This window comes from Pezoporus flaviventris, unplaced genomic scaffold, assembly GCF_033815535.1.
Source record: "Pezoporus flaviventris isolate CSIRO_AGI_PZ_B2104156 unplaced genomic scaffold, CSIRO_AGI_Pfla_v1 ptg000035l, whole genome shotgun sequence".
NCBI lineage: Eukaryota > Metazoa > Chordata > Aves > Psittaciformes > Psittacidae > Pezoporus > Pezoporus flaviventris.
Window position 1 is genome coordinate 11,956,949 of NW_026892583.1, and position 19,653 is coordinate 11,976,601.

The 19,653-nt window shown below is 42.5% G+C and overlaps 1 protein-coding gene and 1 long non-coding RNA gene across 13 annotated transcripts in view; one reads left to right on the top strand and one right to left on the bottom strand.

The window, feature by feature from the left end:
• The window catches only part of LOC133273918 (uncharacterized), a 376,828-nt gene that overhangs the window by 171,979 nt on the left and 185,196 nt on the right, over window positions 1-19,653 (bottom strand). The window lies entirely within an intron of this gene.
• Window positions 1-19,653, top strand: part of KTN1 (kinectin 1) — a 113,620-nt gene that overhangs the window by 59,545 nt on the left and 34,422 nt on the right. For 10 of the 12 annotated variants that reach the window (XM_061462587.1, XM_061462586.1, XM_061462591.1 and 7 more), the window contains 13 exons: window positions 3,900-4,030; window positions 6,131-6,247; window positions 8,868-9,008; window positions 11,548-11,654; window positions 13,247-13,379; window positions 14,421-14,508; window positions 14,804-14,970; window positions 15,603-15,671; window positions 17,434-17,471; window positions 18,050-18,140; window positions 18,449-18,517; window positions 19,258-19,295; window positions 19,413-19,503. In XM_061462587.1, the coding sequence (XP_061318571.1) occupies window positions 3,900-4,030; window positions 6,131-6,247; window positions 8,868-9,008; window positions 11,548-11,654; window positions 13,247-13,379; window positions 14,421-14,508; window positions 14,804-14,970; window positions 15,603-15,671; window positions 17,434-17,471; window positions 18,050-18,140; window positions 18,449-18,517; window positions 19,258-19,295; window positions 19,413-19,503 (1,280 nt within the window). The remainder of the gene's footprint in view (window positions 1-3,899; window positions 4,031-6,130; window positions 6,248-8,867; window positions 9,009-11,547; window positions 11,655-13,246; window positions 13,380-14,420; window positions 14,509-14,803; window positions 14,971-15,602; window positions 15,672-17,433; window positions 17,472-18,049; window positions 18,141-18,448; window positions 18,518-19,257; window positions 19,296-19,412; window positions 19,504-19,653) is intronic. The other 2 variants (XM_061462589.1, XM_061462595.1) reach the window with 1 other exon arrangement.

The following is a 19,653-nucleotide window of genomic DNA, read 5'->3' on the forward strand; positions in this document are numbered from 1 at the left end:
TAGACCTGGCCTACAAACTTGGGTTGTGTGTTCAAGACACCCAAACCCCTGACTGTGACACCACCCTTTTAACCATTTATTAACCTGGCCAATCCTCCTAGCTTTTTTTGGGTCCTCCCCTGTATCCTGGAGAACTGACGAAAAGACAATCTGAGCTCCAGAGCCCCTAACCACCTCCCCCAGGGCTCTGTAGTCCTTCTTTATGTTCTCCAGGTTACTGCTATCTATATCACTAGTACCCACATGGATCACTAGAAGAGGGTAATAGTCAGTGGGGCTTACTAGAGCAGGCAGTCTCTCTGCAACATCCCTGATCTGTGTCCCTGGTAGGTAACACACCTCCCTTGAGACTGGGTCAGGCCGACAGATGGGTACCTCTGCTCCTTTCAAAGTAGAGTCCCGTACTACTATGACCTGCCGCTTTTTCCTGGCAGCACCAGTAGCAATCTTCTTTACCAGTGCCTCAGCCAGTTGTTTCTGGTTCGAGGGTGTTTCCTCATCAGCCCCCTGGAGGACAGCAAAGCGGTTCTGGGTGGTGACATCAGATTTAGGGGGAAGCCCCTTGCTTTTAATTGTCCTCTTCCTCCTTTTTTTTTTTGTTGTTGGTTGGTTGGTTTCGTTACTATTTCCAGCTTCCCAGGTTAACGGCCTCCTTCTTTCCTCCGTGAGCTACAGGGGCCGCTTGAGGTCCCTGCACAGTTTGGGCCTGGAGCAAGCTGCCCTGCTTCCTCTCAGCTTCCCTGACATCTCGCAGCCTATTGACAGCCTCCCGCAGCTCAGCCCCTGCTGCAGCAGGACCTCCACCAGGGAGCACCGAGTGCACCCTCCCCTCACCAGACCGGTGCAGGCACTCTCCTCTCTACACCCCGAGCTCTGCACCGCAGCCTCCCCTCTCACTCATCGGCTCTGTCTGGGTGCCTCCGCTGGCACCGCCGGGGCAGCCAGAGGAGAGCTCCCGGGCCGGGCCCTGCTCACACGCCGAGTGCTCACCATCCCGCCCGCCAGAACCGCCCCGACCCGCCCTGTTCGCCGCGCTCCCTGGGGCAGGTTTTTAACCAATCAGGGCTGGTGCCGCTGCTCCTGGCTCCGCCCCCTGTGAGTCAGCCGCTCGCTCTCGTCAGCTGAGCTGCCGGCTCTGGGCAGGTCCTGTCGAGGACTTGAGGCTCCCTCGGTGGCTCTCGCGGCTCTGAGCTGAGGCTCCTGGACGCTGATCTCCCCCCGCTCCGGTGTTGAAGGCGCCCTCTCGAGCCACTCACCTTAGCAGTTGACCAACATGCTGACTGTAGGCTTTTGTGTCCTCACAGTAAGCAAACGGGTGATTGCAGACCACACAGATGCATGTGAGCTAGTTTTACAGTAGATGGTTCAGGCATTGCTAAGGGATGGACTCTAAACCAAGAGCTTTCAGTACAGGCTGTTGGAGTCTGCTTGAGACATGGAGTGCAGGCTGTATGCTCTGGGGCTGTTCATGGAGCTAGTTGGGGCTGACCAGGCAGTGTGTGTCTTTGGGTGCAACAGTTACCTGGAGCAAATTGCCAGTGGAAATGGTCTGACAGTTTTGAAGAAGACTTGGACTTTTCCTTTCAATGCAGTTTGAAATTGGTTGGGACAGGAGAGCTTCCTTCATATTCTCCTACAGAGGCCTGAAGTGATTCATGAGCATTGTATCCCACCCTGAAATTTTAAATAGGCTGCTGAGCTGCTCAAAGAGTACCAGACTTACTGAGCTGTGAGGTGAGACCCTCAAATTTCTGAGCAGCCAGAGAGGAGAAGCCAGGTGACTGAGCAGTGATTCCCAGGGGCTCAGGTTTGTTCAGAAGGCTTGCTCTGCAACACTGTCTGCCTTGTCACTCACTGCACTGTTGGCAACATCTCTTTTTAGACTTGTCTTCTAAAATGCTCACTTGAAAGCTTCCCAGCAACTCACTTTGGTATCTAGATTAGATTCCCATTTGCCTGAGGCTTCTCTTGTGCTTCTAGCTCAATGGCTGCATATTACTACCCTGAAGCATCAAAGCCTCTCATGTGTACCCATCCCTTCTCATTTCCTTTGCAAGCTGTAACCTTCTCTATGCTCCTAATTCTTCTGTGTCAGCTGGGATTTGCCTTCCCAATATAGAAATCTCTCACGATTCTAATTGTAAGCTTCTTGGATGCAAGAGCAAGGCCTTTCTGCCTGAGCCCTATGCTCCCTGAAGGCTGGTCCAGGCCAAGCTGCTATAGACTCCTGGCTAACCGGACTGCGATCTCAGGATTTTGGTGTGACACCAGTATATGGTACCAGGATTCCTGGTAACAGGAAAAAATGATGTCAGTGCAGCAGTGATGTGAACTGTGGCCAAGAATTAAATTGGATATAGGACTAGGAGACTACGGGCTAGAATTTTTCAGTGTTTACTCCTCTTCTTGCTCCCCTTCCTTCCCCCTTCTGTTATTCAGTGATTTGTTTTTATGCTTGATAATTTCTTTTAAGGGCTTAGAATCGCTACCACTTTTTTGTTCTTCACTTATTTTTCAAACTCTGGAGAGGTTTGAGTTTGATGTTTAGCCTCATTTCAATGGCATGTCTCCCATCCTTTCACCTGTTGCTGAGCACTGGTGATACTTGAGAGATACTGGGTGTGCTTCTGTTTACTGAAGTTAGAGGGCCACCTAATGACTGTGTACATGCAGCCTGTTTTTTATATGAACAATGTTGGTTTTGTTCCTGTTAGAGCATAGTTAGTTGAATTGTGTTTCTTTCTATGTGTGTCGTGGTTTAAGCCCAGTTGGTAACTCAGAACCATGCAGCTGTTCTGGCACTCTTCCTTTCCCTGCTTCCAGGTGGGATGGGGAGGAGAATCAAAAGAATGTAAACCCTACAGGTTAAGAACAGCTTAATAACTGAAGTACAGTATAAACTTATTAATAATAAGGGAAATAACGAGAGAATATGCAACTGAAAAGGAAAAAAGCAATAAATGCAAATGATGCACAATAAAATTGCTCACCACCTGCTGACTGATACCCAGCCCAACCCAAGCAGCAATCCGCCCTTCCTGGTGACTCCCCCCAGTTTTTATACTGGGCATGATGTGCTGTGGTGTGGAATACCCCTTTGGCTAGTTTGGGTCAGGTGTCCTGTCTCTGCTCCCTCTGGGCTTCTTGTGCGCCTCCTCACTGGCAGAGCACGACAGACTGAAAAGTCCTTGAGCAAAGTAACTGTTCCTGAACACACCAGTGTGCTGTGGTTATCAGCATTGTTCTCGAACTAAAGCTGAAGCACAGCATTGTACCAGCTGCTAGGAAGCAGAAAAATACTGTTACAGCTGAACCCAGCACGGTGTGTGTTTTCAAGCATTTAGCCATTAAGAGGGGTATTACTGATTTATCTTCCTTCTGCTGAACTCCTTCTGCAGTAGTTTTTTTCTAAACTTACATTGAGGGACTGTATTTCTGGTTCCCATTTATTGTAATCAGAAATGTGACAGTTTTTAAATTCATTAACTTGTCATGTTTGTATTGATTGTGGAGCCAGGCTGTCCTTTAAATTGAGAGCTCAGTTTGAATAACTGTCATAATACACTAGAAAGGGCTCTTCAAGTTTTCACATTTATGCTATTTTTTTCTTCAAAATCTGTATTATGCTTTGTCTTCTTGCTAGCAATGCTATAAATGTTACCAACTGTGCAAACAAAGTGGTGAGATTTTTTTTCCCTAAACTATCAGTTGGCAGATTGTTCTTGGATTTAAATTGGAGAGATGTTGGTTTTGCTGAATGTTCATGACCTCTTGCTTCTTGGCATTTCAGACTGAAAATAAATCTAATACATAATGGTACCCCATCACATGCTGTTTCAAGGCAAAATAAATGATTCTATATGGAGTCCAAAGTAAATATATCCTCCCTTGTGTTGCAGAGAGTGCTGAAGTAAAATTTAAAGACTTTGTAATGTCCATGAAGAATATGATCTTCAATGAAGATGAGGCCCGTTGCATAGTGGAGATGTTAAAGGAAAAATCCAGTGCAATTCATGACGTCTTGCAAAAGGTGAATGACGGGGGCAGGGGGGGAGAGGAATGGGGATGGGGACAGGGATGGAAAGAAAACTTAAGCAGAAATTGGAAGAAATACTGTCAAATTAGCTATATCAATGTTCTGTTGTGATTTCTGCATTGTCTTATAAAGACTTTTTCCAGCTGGTCTGTGCATGCTTTGCATGCAGAAGGCAGTTGTCAGATGTCTCTGTGCTGCCATCTGCCATCCCATGGGCTGGCTAGACAGGCTGCTAGCTTTTGACCGCTCATGAAGAGCAGACATAACCATGGAGAATTAAAGGTATATATAGGTATAGAACTGCTGATGTGTGTGTGTTGGCATGGGGAAAGGCCATCTGGTGACTTTCAGGAGTGATCTTTCACAAATGTGTAAATAGAACAAACTATAGTAGGGATTAAGAAGAACCTGCTATGTCTCTGCAATTGATCAGCTAATTCTGTTTTTCAAGTCTCTTCATCTTAAAGGTCTATATGCCCTAGTCTGCTGACTGCTTTGGATATTTTTTTCTCACAGGATTGTAGGGCAGTTCACATTTGGAAGGGACCTCAGTAGTCCAACCTCCTACTCAAAGCAGGGCCAGCCCTGAGGTCAGCAAATGCCGCCCAGGGCATTATCCAGCCTAGTTTGAAACCTCTGGGGACTGAGACTGCACAACCATCTGGGCAACCTGTCTCAGTGCTAGGCAGTTCTTTCTTAATTTTTCTATTAAGACAGAAGAGAATGATGATGTTGAATATCTTGCAAATATCTGCTCTTCCCATGACTTGATATGGTTGTCACTTTGAGTTTGTAACATCCTGTTTGTCACTTGAAGTCTTGCAATTCTGTGTGTTTCTGAAGATAGAATAGCAGAACAGAAATGCAGAACTGAGTATGTGTCAATTCAGTTGGTGCAATATGCTAGCGTATCATGCAGTTTGGGTTGGATGGGGCTTGAGGATATCATACAGTCTTCTGCCTACTCAGAGCAGTTTGAGTGTTAAATTCATAGCAAGTTAGGGATTTGTTCATCTGGGTGTCGAAAATCTCCAAGAACAGAGACTTCATATTCTTACTAGGCCTTTGTTTCAGTGCTTGACTGGAAACCCAATAGTGGTACACTTGCAATGGGTATTGCCTGTTTTATTTGTAATAGCAGCCAGCTTGTTCTCTGTATTTTTTCCTTTAAAGGAAGGTTTGGTATTAAAGCTAAACTTTTGGGATCAAAATGTGTTCCTGGGTTTGTATACAACCAGGAAATGTAGGTTTCTGTAGATATAAATGTGAATATTTTCCTGTCTGTAATTCATGTATGACATGGACAGTGTGTTTTGTACTGCATGCATACACAAGACCATTAAACAAGAACTTCCAAGCAGTGCATTATAGGACTGACAAGTCTTTGTTTCTTCAGTTATCAGACTACATTGAGTGAAGTCTGGGCACAAACATCTAGGAGTCTCAGCCCTTACTGGAATTCCTTAATTTTTAGGACCTATATACAAGTAATAGGACTGTGGGTATCATTCCTCTAGTTCTGTTCCTTGTAGTATCTCAACCTTTGTGTGTCAGTGTGCCAGCAGAAAAATAATTATGTCAGATGGAGGGTCTCCTGTGAAGTGGAATGAGAGGCCAGACCAGTGTTCCTTTTTTCTCTCTGTAATGAGGTATTTCAGGAGGTTAGGTTTGTTGGATTATAGCTGCATTGAGCACAGTTCAGACCAGGTGATCTTGGAGGTCCCTTCCAATCTCAATTATTGAATGATTCAGCATCTCTGTGTCTTTTTCCCATATTTCTCTTGATGGCTGTTCTTTGTTTTCCCCAGCGCTGCCACACCAGCTCTCTTCCAACATGGAAGCACCTTAAGAGCCCATTTATTCTCTTAATTGGTTTCAGTGTGTTTGAAAATGCATTTCCTTGTCTAACGAGACTGATGCTGCAGGATGCATTAGCAGCAGAATTGAGTACTGTTGGTGCTGTGTACCCCACACAGATGGATGATTTGGGGCAGGAGGGAGTGTTTCTTGCTCTCAGGTTTGCTCTGCTGCCTGCTAGTGTGTTGTGCAAGTACTTCTGGCATGTGTGATCATTTTTATGTGCTCTTGCTGCAGGCTAGCAAGGCTGAGTCGGCTGCAGCTGTACATCAGCTGCAAGACAAAGAGAAAATGCTCACTGCGATGAAGGAGGAGGCAACAGTTGCAAAGGAGCAGTGCAAGCAGCTCACCCAGGTAAATACAGAGATGCATGCATGTAGAGGGCTGTGGGAGAAGAGCAGGGGTTTGTAGGGCTAGCAGCCAGCAAATGGTGGTTTACTGACCTTGGTATAAACTGAAAGGTGGATTTTTTTTATATTGGAGAAGTTTACCAAGACACTATGTTTGATTTTATGATGCTATTAACACATTTATGCAGAATTATTTTCCAGAGTGTTAATTTACTGAGACTTTTAAGCTAAGGCTATTTTTCTTTTTGAAAGGTTACTTTTAAAACGCTTCCTTTATGAGTGTAAGGCAGTTTTGTGGATGCAAATATTAAACACCTCTTTTGCATTGCAGTCTTAATCCAGTACATATTCTGTCATTCACATGCTTATGTGCTTCTAGGCACAACAGTCATCAGTTTTCTTCAAGAAGGAAGCTACAGAAGGTGTAGACTGCCTGTGTAGCTCCTTGAGTTGCTGCTCTGATTGCTTTTGACTTACAGGGATGCTGATGTCACTGTCAAGACCAGTTTATGGAACTCAATGAGGGTTTCAGAGGAAAGCAGTTATGGTAGAACAAATAATTAGGTGCAAATATGGAGTGAATTGGAGACTTCTGGTGGGAGGATTCTTAAGTTTTGGCTTGTTTTCAAGCACATGGGCATTATGTTCAGGAAGGTCTTATTGTGGGACAAGAAGTTGGGCACAGAAAGCTGGGTGGCTAAAGATGGGAGCAAAGTGGCCAGAGGACATGGCAGCTGGGAGCCTTGGCAGATGAGAAGGGAAGAAGGGTATAGGTATTGTGTTGCTCCTGGCAGGGCACAGGTAGGTGTACATTTGTAGGGTGGGATCAAGAGGTTTGGGATAGTTAATATGGGAGAAAGTTATAGGAAGAAAGAACTTCTGATGTGTTTGAGAAGGGGGAGACAGAAACTCTGTCTCAGGATTGTAGAATGAAAGAGGGGAGATCTGTACTGAAGAAGCGGAGCCAGTGTATGAAGGAGCCCGAGTGTGTGGCAACCTGATGTGGTTAGGGGGAAAAAAGCCATCTGCAAAGTGGTGCTTGTGAAGGCAAGGTGGGTGCTGCAGAGAAGGTCATTTGGGGGGGTTTCTGCCAGCTGGACTTGGAGAGGGAAGGGAGAAGCTGGGAGAAAATGGGTAAAAGTGAAGTTACTGTAGTGCTAAAAGATCAGGATAAACAAGAGAAAAAGCTCAGCTTGACTGACTAAAAGCTCTTACCTTCTAATTGATGTTTCTCATCTTCTAATTGATATTTCTCTGAATATGTTTCTAGAAGCTGGAGGGACTTTAAGGGTGATAAAGATGTTAACTGGAGAGGATAAAAAGCAAGTGGTGCCTGACCTCAGAAGTACTGGCAAAACACAAACTAGGTGAAGATTAATCTTGCCAGGATCTCTGGCACTGTCTTGACAGGGTAGCTGGGTTAGTGAGAACTGCAGGTGGATGGTGGAATTGGTGGAGAAGTAGAAGGAATGTCCTGGTGTCCTTCATTTTGTTGCATTTGTTAACATGCAAAAATAACAGAAAACTTTTGTGTCAAGCTCTTTATACTGCATTTGCAGAAGTGACTTAAAGGTTTTGATGCAACTCGGGTTCCTAAATGCCTTTGTGAACGTGGGTTTGGGAACTTGTGTCACTTAATTTGGGGGATGGACGTGGCAGGTGGTGAGGGTGTGTGGGGTGACACATGGATGGGCAGATGGATGGATGGCAGACAGCCTCCTGAAGTAAGTTGGATCTAAGAGAGAATAGCTTTTATTTAAATGAAAATGTGGAAAAATCTGTAATTACTCTGAAAAGATGGAGGGTATTCAGACTAATGATTTAGAGAACTTATATTACCTGTCAAGGCTCCTTGGCACTGTAAGGAGCTGCAGGCTGTGCTGCATAGCTGAAGGACACCTGAAGCTTAGGTGGTACAAGTATCTCATTCTGCAGTCAGAGCTGGCTGAAAGCTGCACTTAATGCTTTTGCTTTCTACAACAAGTGCATTTATATTGCAGAGGAGCAGCTCTGTGAATTCCTAGATGTCTGTTCTGAATTACTGGCTAATAAATGATTAATTTAAATAGCACTGTGTGTTTTAATTTGAAAGCTACAATGTGGCATCATGCTGGTGGGATTCAGGGTTTCTCCGGCTGTTGCTAGGTACTGATAGCCCATCTCCTCCAGCAGAACTGTTGGTTTTGCAACCAGCTGCAAAGCAGTTATTTGCTCTGAAATGCTCTGTTGTTTTGCCACAGTTCTTTATCCATGTTCTTCCACTTTGCTAAGTTTGGGATGAAAATCTAAGCTCTGCCCTCTATGATATTAGTGGTTTTAGTTGTTAGGACTCTCTAATCTGGCCAAACTCAATAGAAATAAAGAGTTCAGCTCTTCTGAGACAATGGAAGATCAGTGTTTAAATTGGCAAACCTCTCTAATAAATGTGAAATTATGCTGATCCAAATCCTCATAGAAGTGCTGGAAGCTTTTGTCAGTTCTAATGCTGTAACTTCTCCAAGCGGAGATTGCTGACTTTTGTTTGGTGCTCACTGGCTATGTTTTTGCTTACCTTCAACCTCTTACTGTTAGACTCTAGAAAGGAGCAGTAGATGACTTCTTTGCCTTTTTCCTTCCCACCCAAGGAGCTGGTTGCAGAAAAGGAGAGGAATGGCTTGCTTACAGCCAAAATGAGAGAGCGGATCAACGTGCTAGAAAAGGAGCATGGCACTTTTCAGAGTAAAATACACGTTAGCTACCAAGAATCTCAGCAGATGAAGATAAAGGTAAATGCTTTACCAAACTGTTAAACTTGATGTTCATGCATAAGCAGATCAGTGCTGAGGAGTCATTGCTTTAGCCAGGGCTCAGCTTTTGTTGTTCACTCACACAGATTGCTACTTACCTGGAATCTTGCATGCACTGTGCTAGTGGTATGACACATCTACCTGAGGATGGAAAACTTTCTTACTTAAAAGAAAGTCAAGGTGCTCTCATGGGTAACTTCCATAGTCTGTAAAAGACCGGTGCTAGCCAAGCAGTTGGTCTCTGATCTAGTTACGTTTCCTTTGTGGTATTCTGCTGAAATGTTACTCAATTAAAGTGTAAAATCTAATTGAAATACTCAAGAGAGCCACTAATGCTGATGATCATTTACTGGCTGATACAATAATTTTTAAAATTAAATTTAAAGAGTGACAACCTAACATAATATGCCGGAAATATTATTGCCTAGGGGAGTGCTTTGCTGAAAATACTTGAAGGGCAGACACCTGTATTTAAGACCTCTGTTACTCTCTCCTGAAGTTGCATTGTAATGGAATGACCTCAGAAGAGTTTGTTTCATCAGGTTAAAAACGTCTAGCTAAAAAGTTTGCGAAGAAAATATGGCCCCTCTTATATGAGCTTGACTCGTGCTTAGATTCACATTCTAGTGTAGTCTATTCTTATGTGAATGTCTCAAGCATCAAGCCCAGCATGTGAACTTTCCAGTTTTAATACTGTATCTTCTGTCTTGGCACTTTAAGAGAGGAGCACCTCTGCAGTTTTGGAGCAGAACTGTATTCTAGAATAATAGAATCAACTAGGCTGGAAAAGAACTTAAAGAACATGTCCAGTGGTTACCCCAGGAGAGACAACTGTTACCTGGAGCGCAGACTGCTTATTTTGAACTTACATAGACAACTGTATTACAGTAGGGCCTTACTGCTGGTTGGGCAGGATGAAGGAGATGTGGGCATGGCTGCATGGCTTTTGCAGATGCTGTTGTCACAGGCAAAGCTGGAGGAAGTACGCACAGAGGAACCAGTGATATGCAGAGGAGAGGAACGAGTGATATGCAGAGGAGAGGAACCAGTGCTCTGGTTCTGTTCCCCCTACTGATGTGCTGATGTAGCATTTCAGAGAAGCTGAAATTTAAATTATCAAAGCTTCCAGTCAGATGGGGTTTGTGCCCCTGCATCTGTTGGGATCATGTGTTGGGATCATTCTGTTGGCATTAAGAAAAACGTGTGTGAACCCCCCAGCAAACATCAAAGGACTGGCTTGTTATGTGTGTTGGTGCTGAGATGGAGGTGGCTGCCCTACAAAGGACTGCTGTCTCCTGCTGCAGTTGGTACACAAGCTTTTATTTTTACATACGAAATCCTTATTGGTGAGCCAGTCATTTAATGAAACTGGGTCTTGGAGATATGGCAGACACCAGTTTCCAAACTGGCACTGGTAGAGGAAGAAAGTATTATAGCTGTTTGTGCTTGAGGATTTTCAAAGGAGGCTGTTGGTTTGTAACCCAGCTGTGCTGGTGTCTGGACATGCGATGTCTTTTTTTTTTTTTCTTTGAGTCGTATCTTTGTTGTTTGCCCTACTGCATATAAGGAAAGGCTGAGAGAACCAGGCTTGTTCAGCCTAAAGAAGGCTCAGGCAGACCTGATCACCATGTTCCAGTATTTAAAGGAAGATGGACTTTTTGACAAGTTGTCCCATGAAAAAGATGAGGGTGATGGGTACAGGTTATTCCTGGGGAGATTCTGACTAGACACAAGAGGAAACTTTTTCACAGTGAGGACAATCAGCCGTTGGAATAATCTCCCCAGGGAAGTGGTGGACTCCCAAACATTGGACATGTTTAAGATTCAGCTGGACAGGGTGCAGGGATGTGTGGTCGAGGTCATACTTTGCCTAGAAATGCTGGTCCAGATGATCCGTGAGGTCCCTTCCAATGTGGTATTGTATCATTCTGAAGCAACCTTGGGTTATCAGGGCTTCTTTCTGCCTCAGTTTGGAACCATGTTGAAAATGTAGTCAATGCATATTATTGCCTAAAAAAGGATCTGTTTCATAATCTTGACTTCAGGGTATTCGATGAGGACTAGCCTTTTCAGTTTGCATTCTATAATCTGTGTGCATGCTATAATAAAAGCTATTTTATACTTTTTCTGCTTTGAGGGCTCTGTAAACTTCTAATGTTAATGTACAGTACATCTGTTCTTTTTTTCCCTTTGGAAAAGTATGATTGATGGCCAGTTATGGAGCAATTAGTATCTGAATTAGCATTTCTGTAGCCTTTTAAACAAAAAGGTTGCCTTGTTAAATAGCTTAATATACTGATATAAAAGGAAGTGGGTGATTTTATTTGAGCAAGAGGGTCTGAGTTGCACAGTGGTTTTTTTTTTCCAGTTGCACACAGGAAGGTTATAAAACTCCCCCTGTCTCAAAAAAAGTCCACTTAGTTTTATTTGCTTAAACTATTGTGACCTCTACTGTTATAAGTTGAGGTTTTTGTTGCTCCTTGCTTTAATCTTTCTATAACTGATCTTTCCCTATCAGTTCCAGCAACTCCGTGAGCAGATGGAGGCAGAAATAAGCCACCTGAAGCAGGAAAATGGTATCCTGAGAGATGCAGTCAGTACTTCTACCAATCAAATGGAGAGCAAGTATGTTAGCAGCTACTCAGAGCTCTGTGTATTTTTTTAAACCTTCCCTGAAGTTCTGGCTTCTGCTCCTTTTGTTTCCATCTCTTTGACTGTCTCTGAATTTGTGGTTTAATAGAACACAGATATTTTGGGCTAGGGAGGTAGCTAATTGTATTTGCATTGAACCAAGGCTTTCAGAGCAGATAACTGTCTCTTATCAGTTTGAAGCCTGAGCTTTTAGGAAGTGGCTTCAACAGAAAGTGCAAAGTACTCAGCCACAGTTGGTGTTTCTGGCAGGGTATGTATCCTTTCCCCTGGGGCTTTAGGAGAGATGATCCTGAGCATCCAGAGATGCTGATCTCTTGAGAGAACAGTAGCAATAAACTTGTAAATCAGTCTTGCTATAAGAAAAGAAACACTGTCTTTCAGTTATGATACTGCTGGGGAGGCATTTGGCTTTATCTGTTTGTTTCTCCAAACATTTGCGACACTAAAAGGCTTCTCAAGGTTTTGTCTTTGTGAGTTATGACTTGGGCTGTTCCTGAGCTGGCAGAGACAATTGTATGTGTTGTGATAAAAGCTGGGCACCCTGGTGTAAGGTGTTGTAGTCAGATGTGTGGATTGCTGCCAGTGGGCTTCTGCCTATAGAAAGCAAAACCTACACTTCATATGCTCATAGATACTTGATTTTTTTTTTTTTTTTTTTACTGTTGGAGAGTAGAGTGTCAGAATCGCTGTCAGGACTGGGAAAGGTCTCTGGATCTTCCTTTTCTGGTTATTCTGTTCTTGCAAAGATGTTGCTTCTGTGTGGACCTCTCTGTTAACAGTTTCTGCCCTGCCAAGCACTGCTCAGCAGATGTGCATTCTGCTCCCTGTGCATGTCCTGCCAGAGCAGGTCAATATAAGGAGAGCTTGGAGAATGTTATGGGTACCCAGACTTTAGGAGTCCTGTTCATAGAAATGAAACTTCATTCTCTCTTAAGACAGTTTTCTTGAAAAATCCTTAGTTTAGGCAAACTTAAGATAAAAATAAAATGCTTTTCATTTGCTTAGACACAAAGGTGAGCCTCTTAAAATTCTTCCACTGAGTTCTGTAAATGCATCTTCTCCCCTTAACTGAGAGATTGCATCAGATACCTCTATAAGTTAATAGGTAAGTCAAGGCCAGGAGGCAACATAGCATCTGGAGAGATGCGTTACAGTTAGTCCAGGGGGAATAGTCTTGAGTAAGTTTGAGATCAGTAGTAGTTTATGGGAATAGGAAAGGAATGTGGATTTTAGTGCAAGACCTTTCCTTATGCTGAGTTTATATAAGCTTGTCCAAATTATGACCATCAGCTTACAAATGTTTTAAAGGAGCTGATGCTTGAGGCTTACTGCTGACCTTTTATTTCTGACTCAGTGGGTTGTAGCTGCTGTACTGATGGCCAAGGGTACTTGACCTTCATCCCTTTTCTAGGGTGAAGCAGTGATGGGGGTGGGGAAGCAACCAACAACCCTCTGCAACCCTCTGGCTGCAGATATAGGGGTTAGTGTTGATATTTGAGTAGCTGTTGTTATAGCCTGTGCTTCTTGTAAAAAAAAAAAAAGCTGTTAAAAACGTTTATTTTTAGGCAATCGGCTGAACTGAACAAACTGCGCCAGGATTATGCTAGGCTGGTGAATGAACTGGGAGAGAAGAGCAGTAAATTGCAGCAAGAAGAACTCCAGAAGAAGAACGCAGAGCAGGCAGTTGCTCAGCTGAAGGTGACTCGGGTTTTTTCTGCCTATTGAGTTGCTCTCAAGGCTTTATCTGAGCCAGGTTCTGAATTGGGTGGGATGTGGGGTGTGTGAGAATTGCTTTAGCCATTTCCCTGGATGCTAAATCTCTGTTCTCTTTCTATGTGTAAGTACTTATTTTCAGATAGGCTGAGTCAGCCTATGGGTTGATTTCATGTTTAATAATGTTTTATTTAGTATTTTTTATTCAGAAGTCTGGGTTTTGAGTGATTACAAAGCTCCCTGTAAAGTCTAACTTAGCCTTCCAGGTCAATATCAAGTATCGTTATAAAAGCTTCACTGGTGATTTTGAACTTTTTCTGTGAGTGCAAAATTCCAGCAAGATTTGAGTTGGAGTTGTTAATCCACAACGCATTGTCCTTGTATGATTTTTATGAGAGACTACAAGCTTTTGCTTAAATATATATATAAATTTTGAAAGATTTTAAGCTCTAAAATGTAAATGGCCTGGCTTCTGGATGTACCTCTTTATTTTTCCTTAGAAGAAAAGATATTTTGTCTTTGCTTATTTTCTCCAGAAGAGAAATCTATTGTTCTTGGATGCGAATGCCAAACCAGAGTTCAGTACTTATTTTGTATTTGCAATTAAGCCTTAGCTACCGGACGTTCTTCCTGCCTTTAGCCTTTGTAGGTAGAGAGTTGTTATCCATAGTTGAGACGTTTTAATTACTAGATGCAGACTTATGTGATGCTTGGCTAGTCTACCATCTAGTGTTAATTCTGAACGTGCTGGGCAAAGATGCTACACTTTCATATTACAGAAACCATCCTGTTAAGAGCCTATAATGAAATCCTGTTCAGAATTTGTCTTTCAAATTAATAGGTTAAACTACTCTAGGAGGAGGATTACAGGGTACTCTGTCTTTCTGATGTGCCCTAATGGAAGCAAGAAAACTTTACTTCATTGCCATCTGTTTTGGGAATAGCACTAGAGAGATGCATTCTGAATGTTTCAAAAATAAATTAAAGGTTTGACTTCTTTTCATCAACTCTCCCTTTAATGTGAAGGTCCAGCAGCAGGAAGCAGAGAGAAGATGGGAAGAAATCCAGGCTTATCTCAGGAAAAGAACAGCAGAACATGAAGCAGCACAACAAGGCATGTATCACAAAATTCCCCAATAACGCTTGCTGCAGTGATTTGGCTGTCACCATTTGTAAAAAAGAGTATTACTGAATAAATGGCTTAAAGTAAAGCTCAGGTAAAGTCAGTACTGCTTCAGCACCCTGGGGAAATACTGTGTTGTGATACTAGTTAGTTTGAATGCTGATGAGAGAGCTGAACCTTGGCTTGCTGGAACAAGGCTTCTAATCAGCTTCCCTGTGTACAGGGAAAATTTCCCCTACAGCAAAATATTTACTTCTGAACTAAAATCCTGACATTTCTGCTACAGATGTGCAGAATAAACTTGTGGCCAAAGACAATGAAATCCAGAGCTTGCACAGTAAACTTACTGATACAATGGTGTCAAAACAGCAGCTGGAGCAGAGGATGTTGCAGTTAATGGAGGCTGAGCAAAAGAGAGCTTCTGCGGAGGACTCCATGCAAATGCAGGTGCAGGTAGTATTACTCAAGTATCCTAAGGGTTTGTTTTTTAACTCCCATTTTTTGCCTATGGAAACATAGTATTATCCTTACAATACTGCTTTAGTAAAGCTTCCCACTGAATAAGGAATGAGACAACTGTCTGCCAGTCTATGGTCTGGCAGCTTGTGAGTTGAGACCTTGTGTGTGGTGCTGTGACCATCTGGGGCCATCTCAGACCTGAGAAGCCCTTTGGGCAAGTCAGGAAAATGTGCTGACCCAGGCAATTTCCAAAGCTGTGATGTTATGGTCTGGGGAACAACCTGGAAGAGCATCCATATACCTTTGTTTGTATGAGCTCTTCTGGAGTGATTTCTCTTCTTCTGGCATCAAGTGGTGAGAGGCAGTGTAAACATAGCTCTTGAGGGCTTCAGGGAAACCAAATGGCATCCAATGGGGCAGGGAGTATTTTTTCTGTTGATGCAGAACAGGTTGTGCTTCCACTCAAATAGGATGTTCTTAGTGGGGTGGAAAAACAGTCTTTGAAAAGTGTCTGAGGTAAATGCTAAACTGTTCTTACTAACATTATCATGGCTAAGAGCTAATCCTAGCAAAAGTTGACTAGCTCCAGATCTCAGCCTGCTTTTCTTTCTGTGCTCTCTTACAAGGAGCTGATAGAGCAGAATGATGCTTTGAATGCTCAGCTTCAGAAGTTTCATTCACAAATGGCAGCCCAGGTACAGCATTCTTTTGTAGTCATGAATTGTGAACTTTCATTAAAAGCCAGATCTTGTTTTGTAGCTGGATATGAGATATGTAATGCTGAAAGCAAAGACTTGTTAGTATTCTTTTTACTAATGTTTCTCAAACTTGTTTAAAACTTAAGCTTCTGCTGTCCTTTTTTGGGGAAAAATCCACTTATTTCCTTCTGTAGTGGCTTTCATTTATAACCAAAGGGTAGATTGCCTTTCTGAATGTTTGTTTTCTGTAGCTTTGCATGTGTACTATTCTGTCTTGTGGTTCTTTTGGTCTTCTTGCAGTCCTCCTGTGAAACACCTGATCATGCTTTTCCCTTGTGCATTAGGTTGAGAAAGTGTCTTATGATCACTCCCATATAAAGCTGTTTGTTCATTACAGCAGTGATTTTTTTTTTTTTTGTGCAGAAATAACCCAGACACCCATAAAACCAAACCAAAACCACCAAAGCAGCACCAAATCTGCACAATGCTTTTCTCAGTTCTTTTAGTATGTAAAATTTTAGTTTGACTAGTTGGTTTGAGGAATTACTTCTGCTGTAAATGCTATGAAAAACCCCAAAGTCACTGAAGTTGCTTCCATGTAGAGCTAGGTCACAGATCCTCTCAGAAGACACCAGTGGAGACTGTTACATGTAGTTGGCTGCTCTGTTCTTTTAATAATGGACACGGTTTATGTAGTTTAAATCCAATGTCAGACTGAAAATGTGTTATCTGGCTTTAGCTGATGTCCCTTAACCCATTGGGTGGGGAGAGCAGTGAAGGAAGAGGCACTCTAGATTTACAGCATCTTCATGACCTCCTCCTCTCTTTCCAGTACAAGGGTTTTGAAAAGAAATCACTAGGGAGATTTTGGTTTTTAGCTCTGGCTTACACAGTGAGACTGTTGGAAAGGGGCTGTATACTTTCCCTGTGTAGCACCACAGGCTATGAAAATGCAAGGGTAGTCTTCCACCGTGGACAGTAGGCGTGAAAATAGCACTTCGGGAAAGCGAGGTTGCACTGGATATGGCTTTGGACATCAAGGTTGATGAAACTAAGGAGACCAGTCTAGGACTGGAACTATTTATTCCCTTTGATATTTATTTTGATTCTCCTTTTCTCCATGGTATGATCTGTATAAGGCAGTGCAGGGATTGCTGTTATGGTCCCATGGGTGTAAGCTCTGCGACATCCAGGATTTTGGGAGGGTAAGGCTGAGTAAGGACCACTATGTTACCTGTAGTACAAATGAATATAGAGGTTCTGCTACTACCAAACTGTGTGTGAAACGGTCTATAGAGGTCCCTTGGTGCCTCAGTAGCCATTGTGATGGGTCTCTCCTTGTGCCCTGTTGTGGGTGACTATAGCGACCACATATGAATAGGCTTTTTCCAGGAGGAAAAAAAAAATGCCATTTGCTGATTTTGTGCTGCTGTTTGTTCTTGACACAAGTCCTGATGCACTGTGCAAGGTTTTCTTTTTTAAATTTGTGTGGTTTGTCAGCAGAATGTCATGTAAAGCACTTAATCCATGGGAGGAAAGTGCTGGTTTTGTTTTGGTTTGTGTTGCCTTAGGCTAAAGGGGAAGGGACATTAGTATGTGCTGGTATTTCTAGTCTTTCTTAGCCAGGAAATTGTTGGAAGCATCCTGTGCCAATTTAAAATAACTACACAAATTTTAGAACTGCTATTCCTGGTTCACTGTCGATGATAGTTCTTTGACTTGCTTTACTTTCAGCTTTTTTTTTTTCTTCCTTCTGCAGACCTCAGCTTCAGTCCTGGCAGAAGAACTACACAAAGTGTGAGCATTCATTTCCTTTGGTATTTGGGAGGAGTGACTGGCTTTTAATGCATGCCATCTTTCCTCCATGCATGTGCAGTGCATATGGGAGGGACTTTTTAACTTCTCACCATGAGATTGACTTGGTAACTAGGAAACTGCTTCCTATAAATTTTTCTTCAGTGTCCAGCCTCAGGTTTGGAATCTGTTGTGTGTAGCTCTATATGCGACAGAGAAAGCAGTGTCTGCTCTCTTGTTTACCCCTGCCTATATACAGGGAATCAGTCCAGCATGCAGGAATGTGCGTGACCATGAGAACTGTTAGTATTTGGGCTGTCTGGTGGTACCCGGAGACTTCTCCCCTTGGGATGGGTAGTTGTTGTGTTTCAGAGCTAGAGAATGTCTCATAAATTTTGGCAAGCAAACAGCTTTTAAAATGGATAGAAAAGCTTTTGGATCCAAAGTGTACTGTCAGCAGGATTTAGAGTAGAAGCTGGACTTAAAGGCCAGCGTGTATTTTGTGTTAGCCTGCTATTTCATGCACCACTTTCATCTAAGACCTTTTAGTACCGATATGTCATCACTTCTTCTTTGTTCAGGATTGCGGAAAAGGACAAACAGATAAAGCAGATGGAGGACTCGTTAAGCAATGAACATGCCAACTTAACCAGCAAGGAAGAAGAGCTCAAGGTATAATGAAAGCCTGTGTAAATACCAGCTAATACAGGGAGTGGCGTATTGGTTGCATGTACAAAATTAAGCCCCCAAGGCTTTTGGGTCTAGAAACAGCTCTTTCAGCTAAAAGTCTCCTGATTTTGCTCTTCTAAGCAATGCTTGATGATAGGAAGCTGTTGATAAGAAAGCTCGAGGTTTTTCCTTGCTGTTACCAATGGAGCCCTTCAGAAAGTAATCTGAAATACTTTGCAGTGGAGAGTGAACTTACCTTAAATATTGTCTCTATGCAAAATGGAAGTATATTTATTTTTTCGTTCCTTCAGGTCTTACAGAACATGAATCTCTCTCTGAAATCAGAAGTACAGAAGTTACAGGCTCTGACAAATGAACAGGTAAAAAAATTGTTTTATTAAATATTTAATTTTACTTCTTACTACCTATTCTGTCATGAAATGCACATCCATTGGCTTTAAGCAATCTGTGCTTAAGCACATGAAAGGTGTAAGGCGACTGAATTGGGCTAATAGGTGATTCCCTGGAGTTCTTATAGCTGGTGGGAGGCCTGCTTCTTACCCTTCTCTCACCAGTGAAATCTTTCTTATTTGGATATCCAATTTACTGAAGTGATTTACTTGTTTGGTTTAGATTTGTGGGCATATGGAGTGCAGGACACTTTACAGGAGTGAACACAGCTGTGCTTGAATATGCAGTCTTGGCATTTGTGTACAAGGGTCATAAGCATCCCTCTAAAACCTCCAAAGCATACAACACCCCATCTTCCCCCACCTCACCATAGAGATCTTTTTAGAACCAAATGTAATGCTGTCCCTGTTACTGCTATGTAACTTATGGCTCATTACAGAGGTGGAAATGAAATGTTTAATTGGAGATAATCCTGGTTGTCGAATGAATGTTCTTGGGATATTTTTTCCCTTTGCGCAGTGGCTTTCTTGCCCCTGGTATGTATTGGTGTTTTAAAAGTGCATGAAGACAAGTTTGCCCCTCATTCTTGCTGGTGAGTCATGTGCTTAGAGGCCAAATGACTTATTCCAGCTTTTTAATATTGTGGAATGAAAGGTTGGTTGAATCATGTGATGTATCTTAAATCTGTGTTAATCCTCTTTATATCTAGGCTGCTGCTGCACATGAGCTGGAAAGGATGCAGAAAAGGTAAATAGCTCTGAGATTTGATAAACAATGTTTTCTGGTCTTTAATGTTCTCTTGAATCAATGCTTTTTGTAAGACTTGGATGACAAAATGTATTTAACTGTTCTTCCGTGTCTCAGCATTCACATCAAAGATGACAAAATAAGAAATCTTGAAGATCAACTTCGAGAAGAGCTTGCTCAGATTTCAAACACAACAGAAGAATTCAAGGTATGATGTAGAATAGCTATTCTTGTGATTATTTACAGCAAGTTTTCCAGACTTTGGAGGTTGTTGAGCATTTCATACAATTAAATGTTGATTGGTAAAATAAAACTTGCAGGTGTTAAAGTAAATTACAGTATTCTGTTTGCAAGGCAA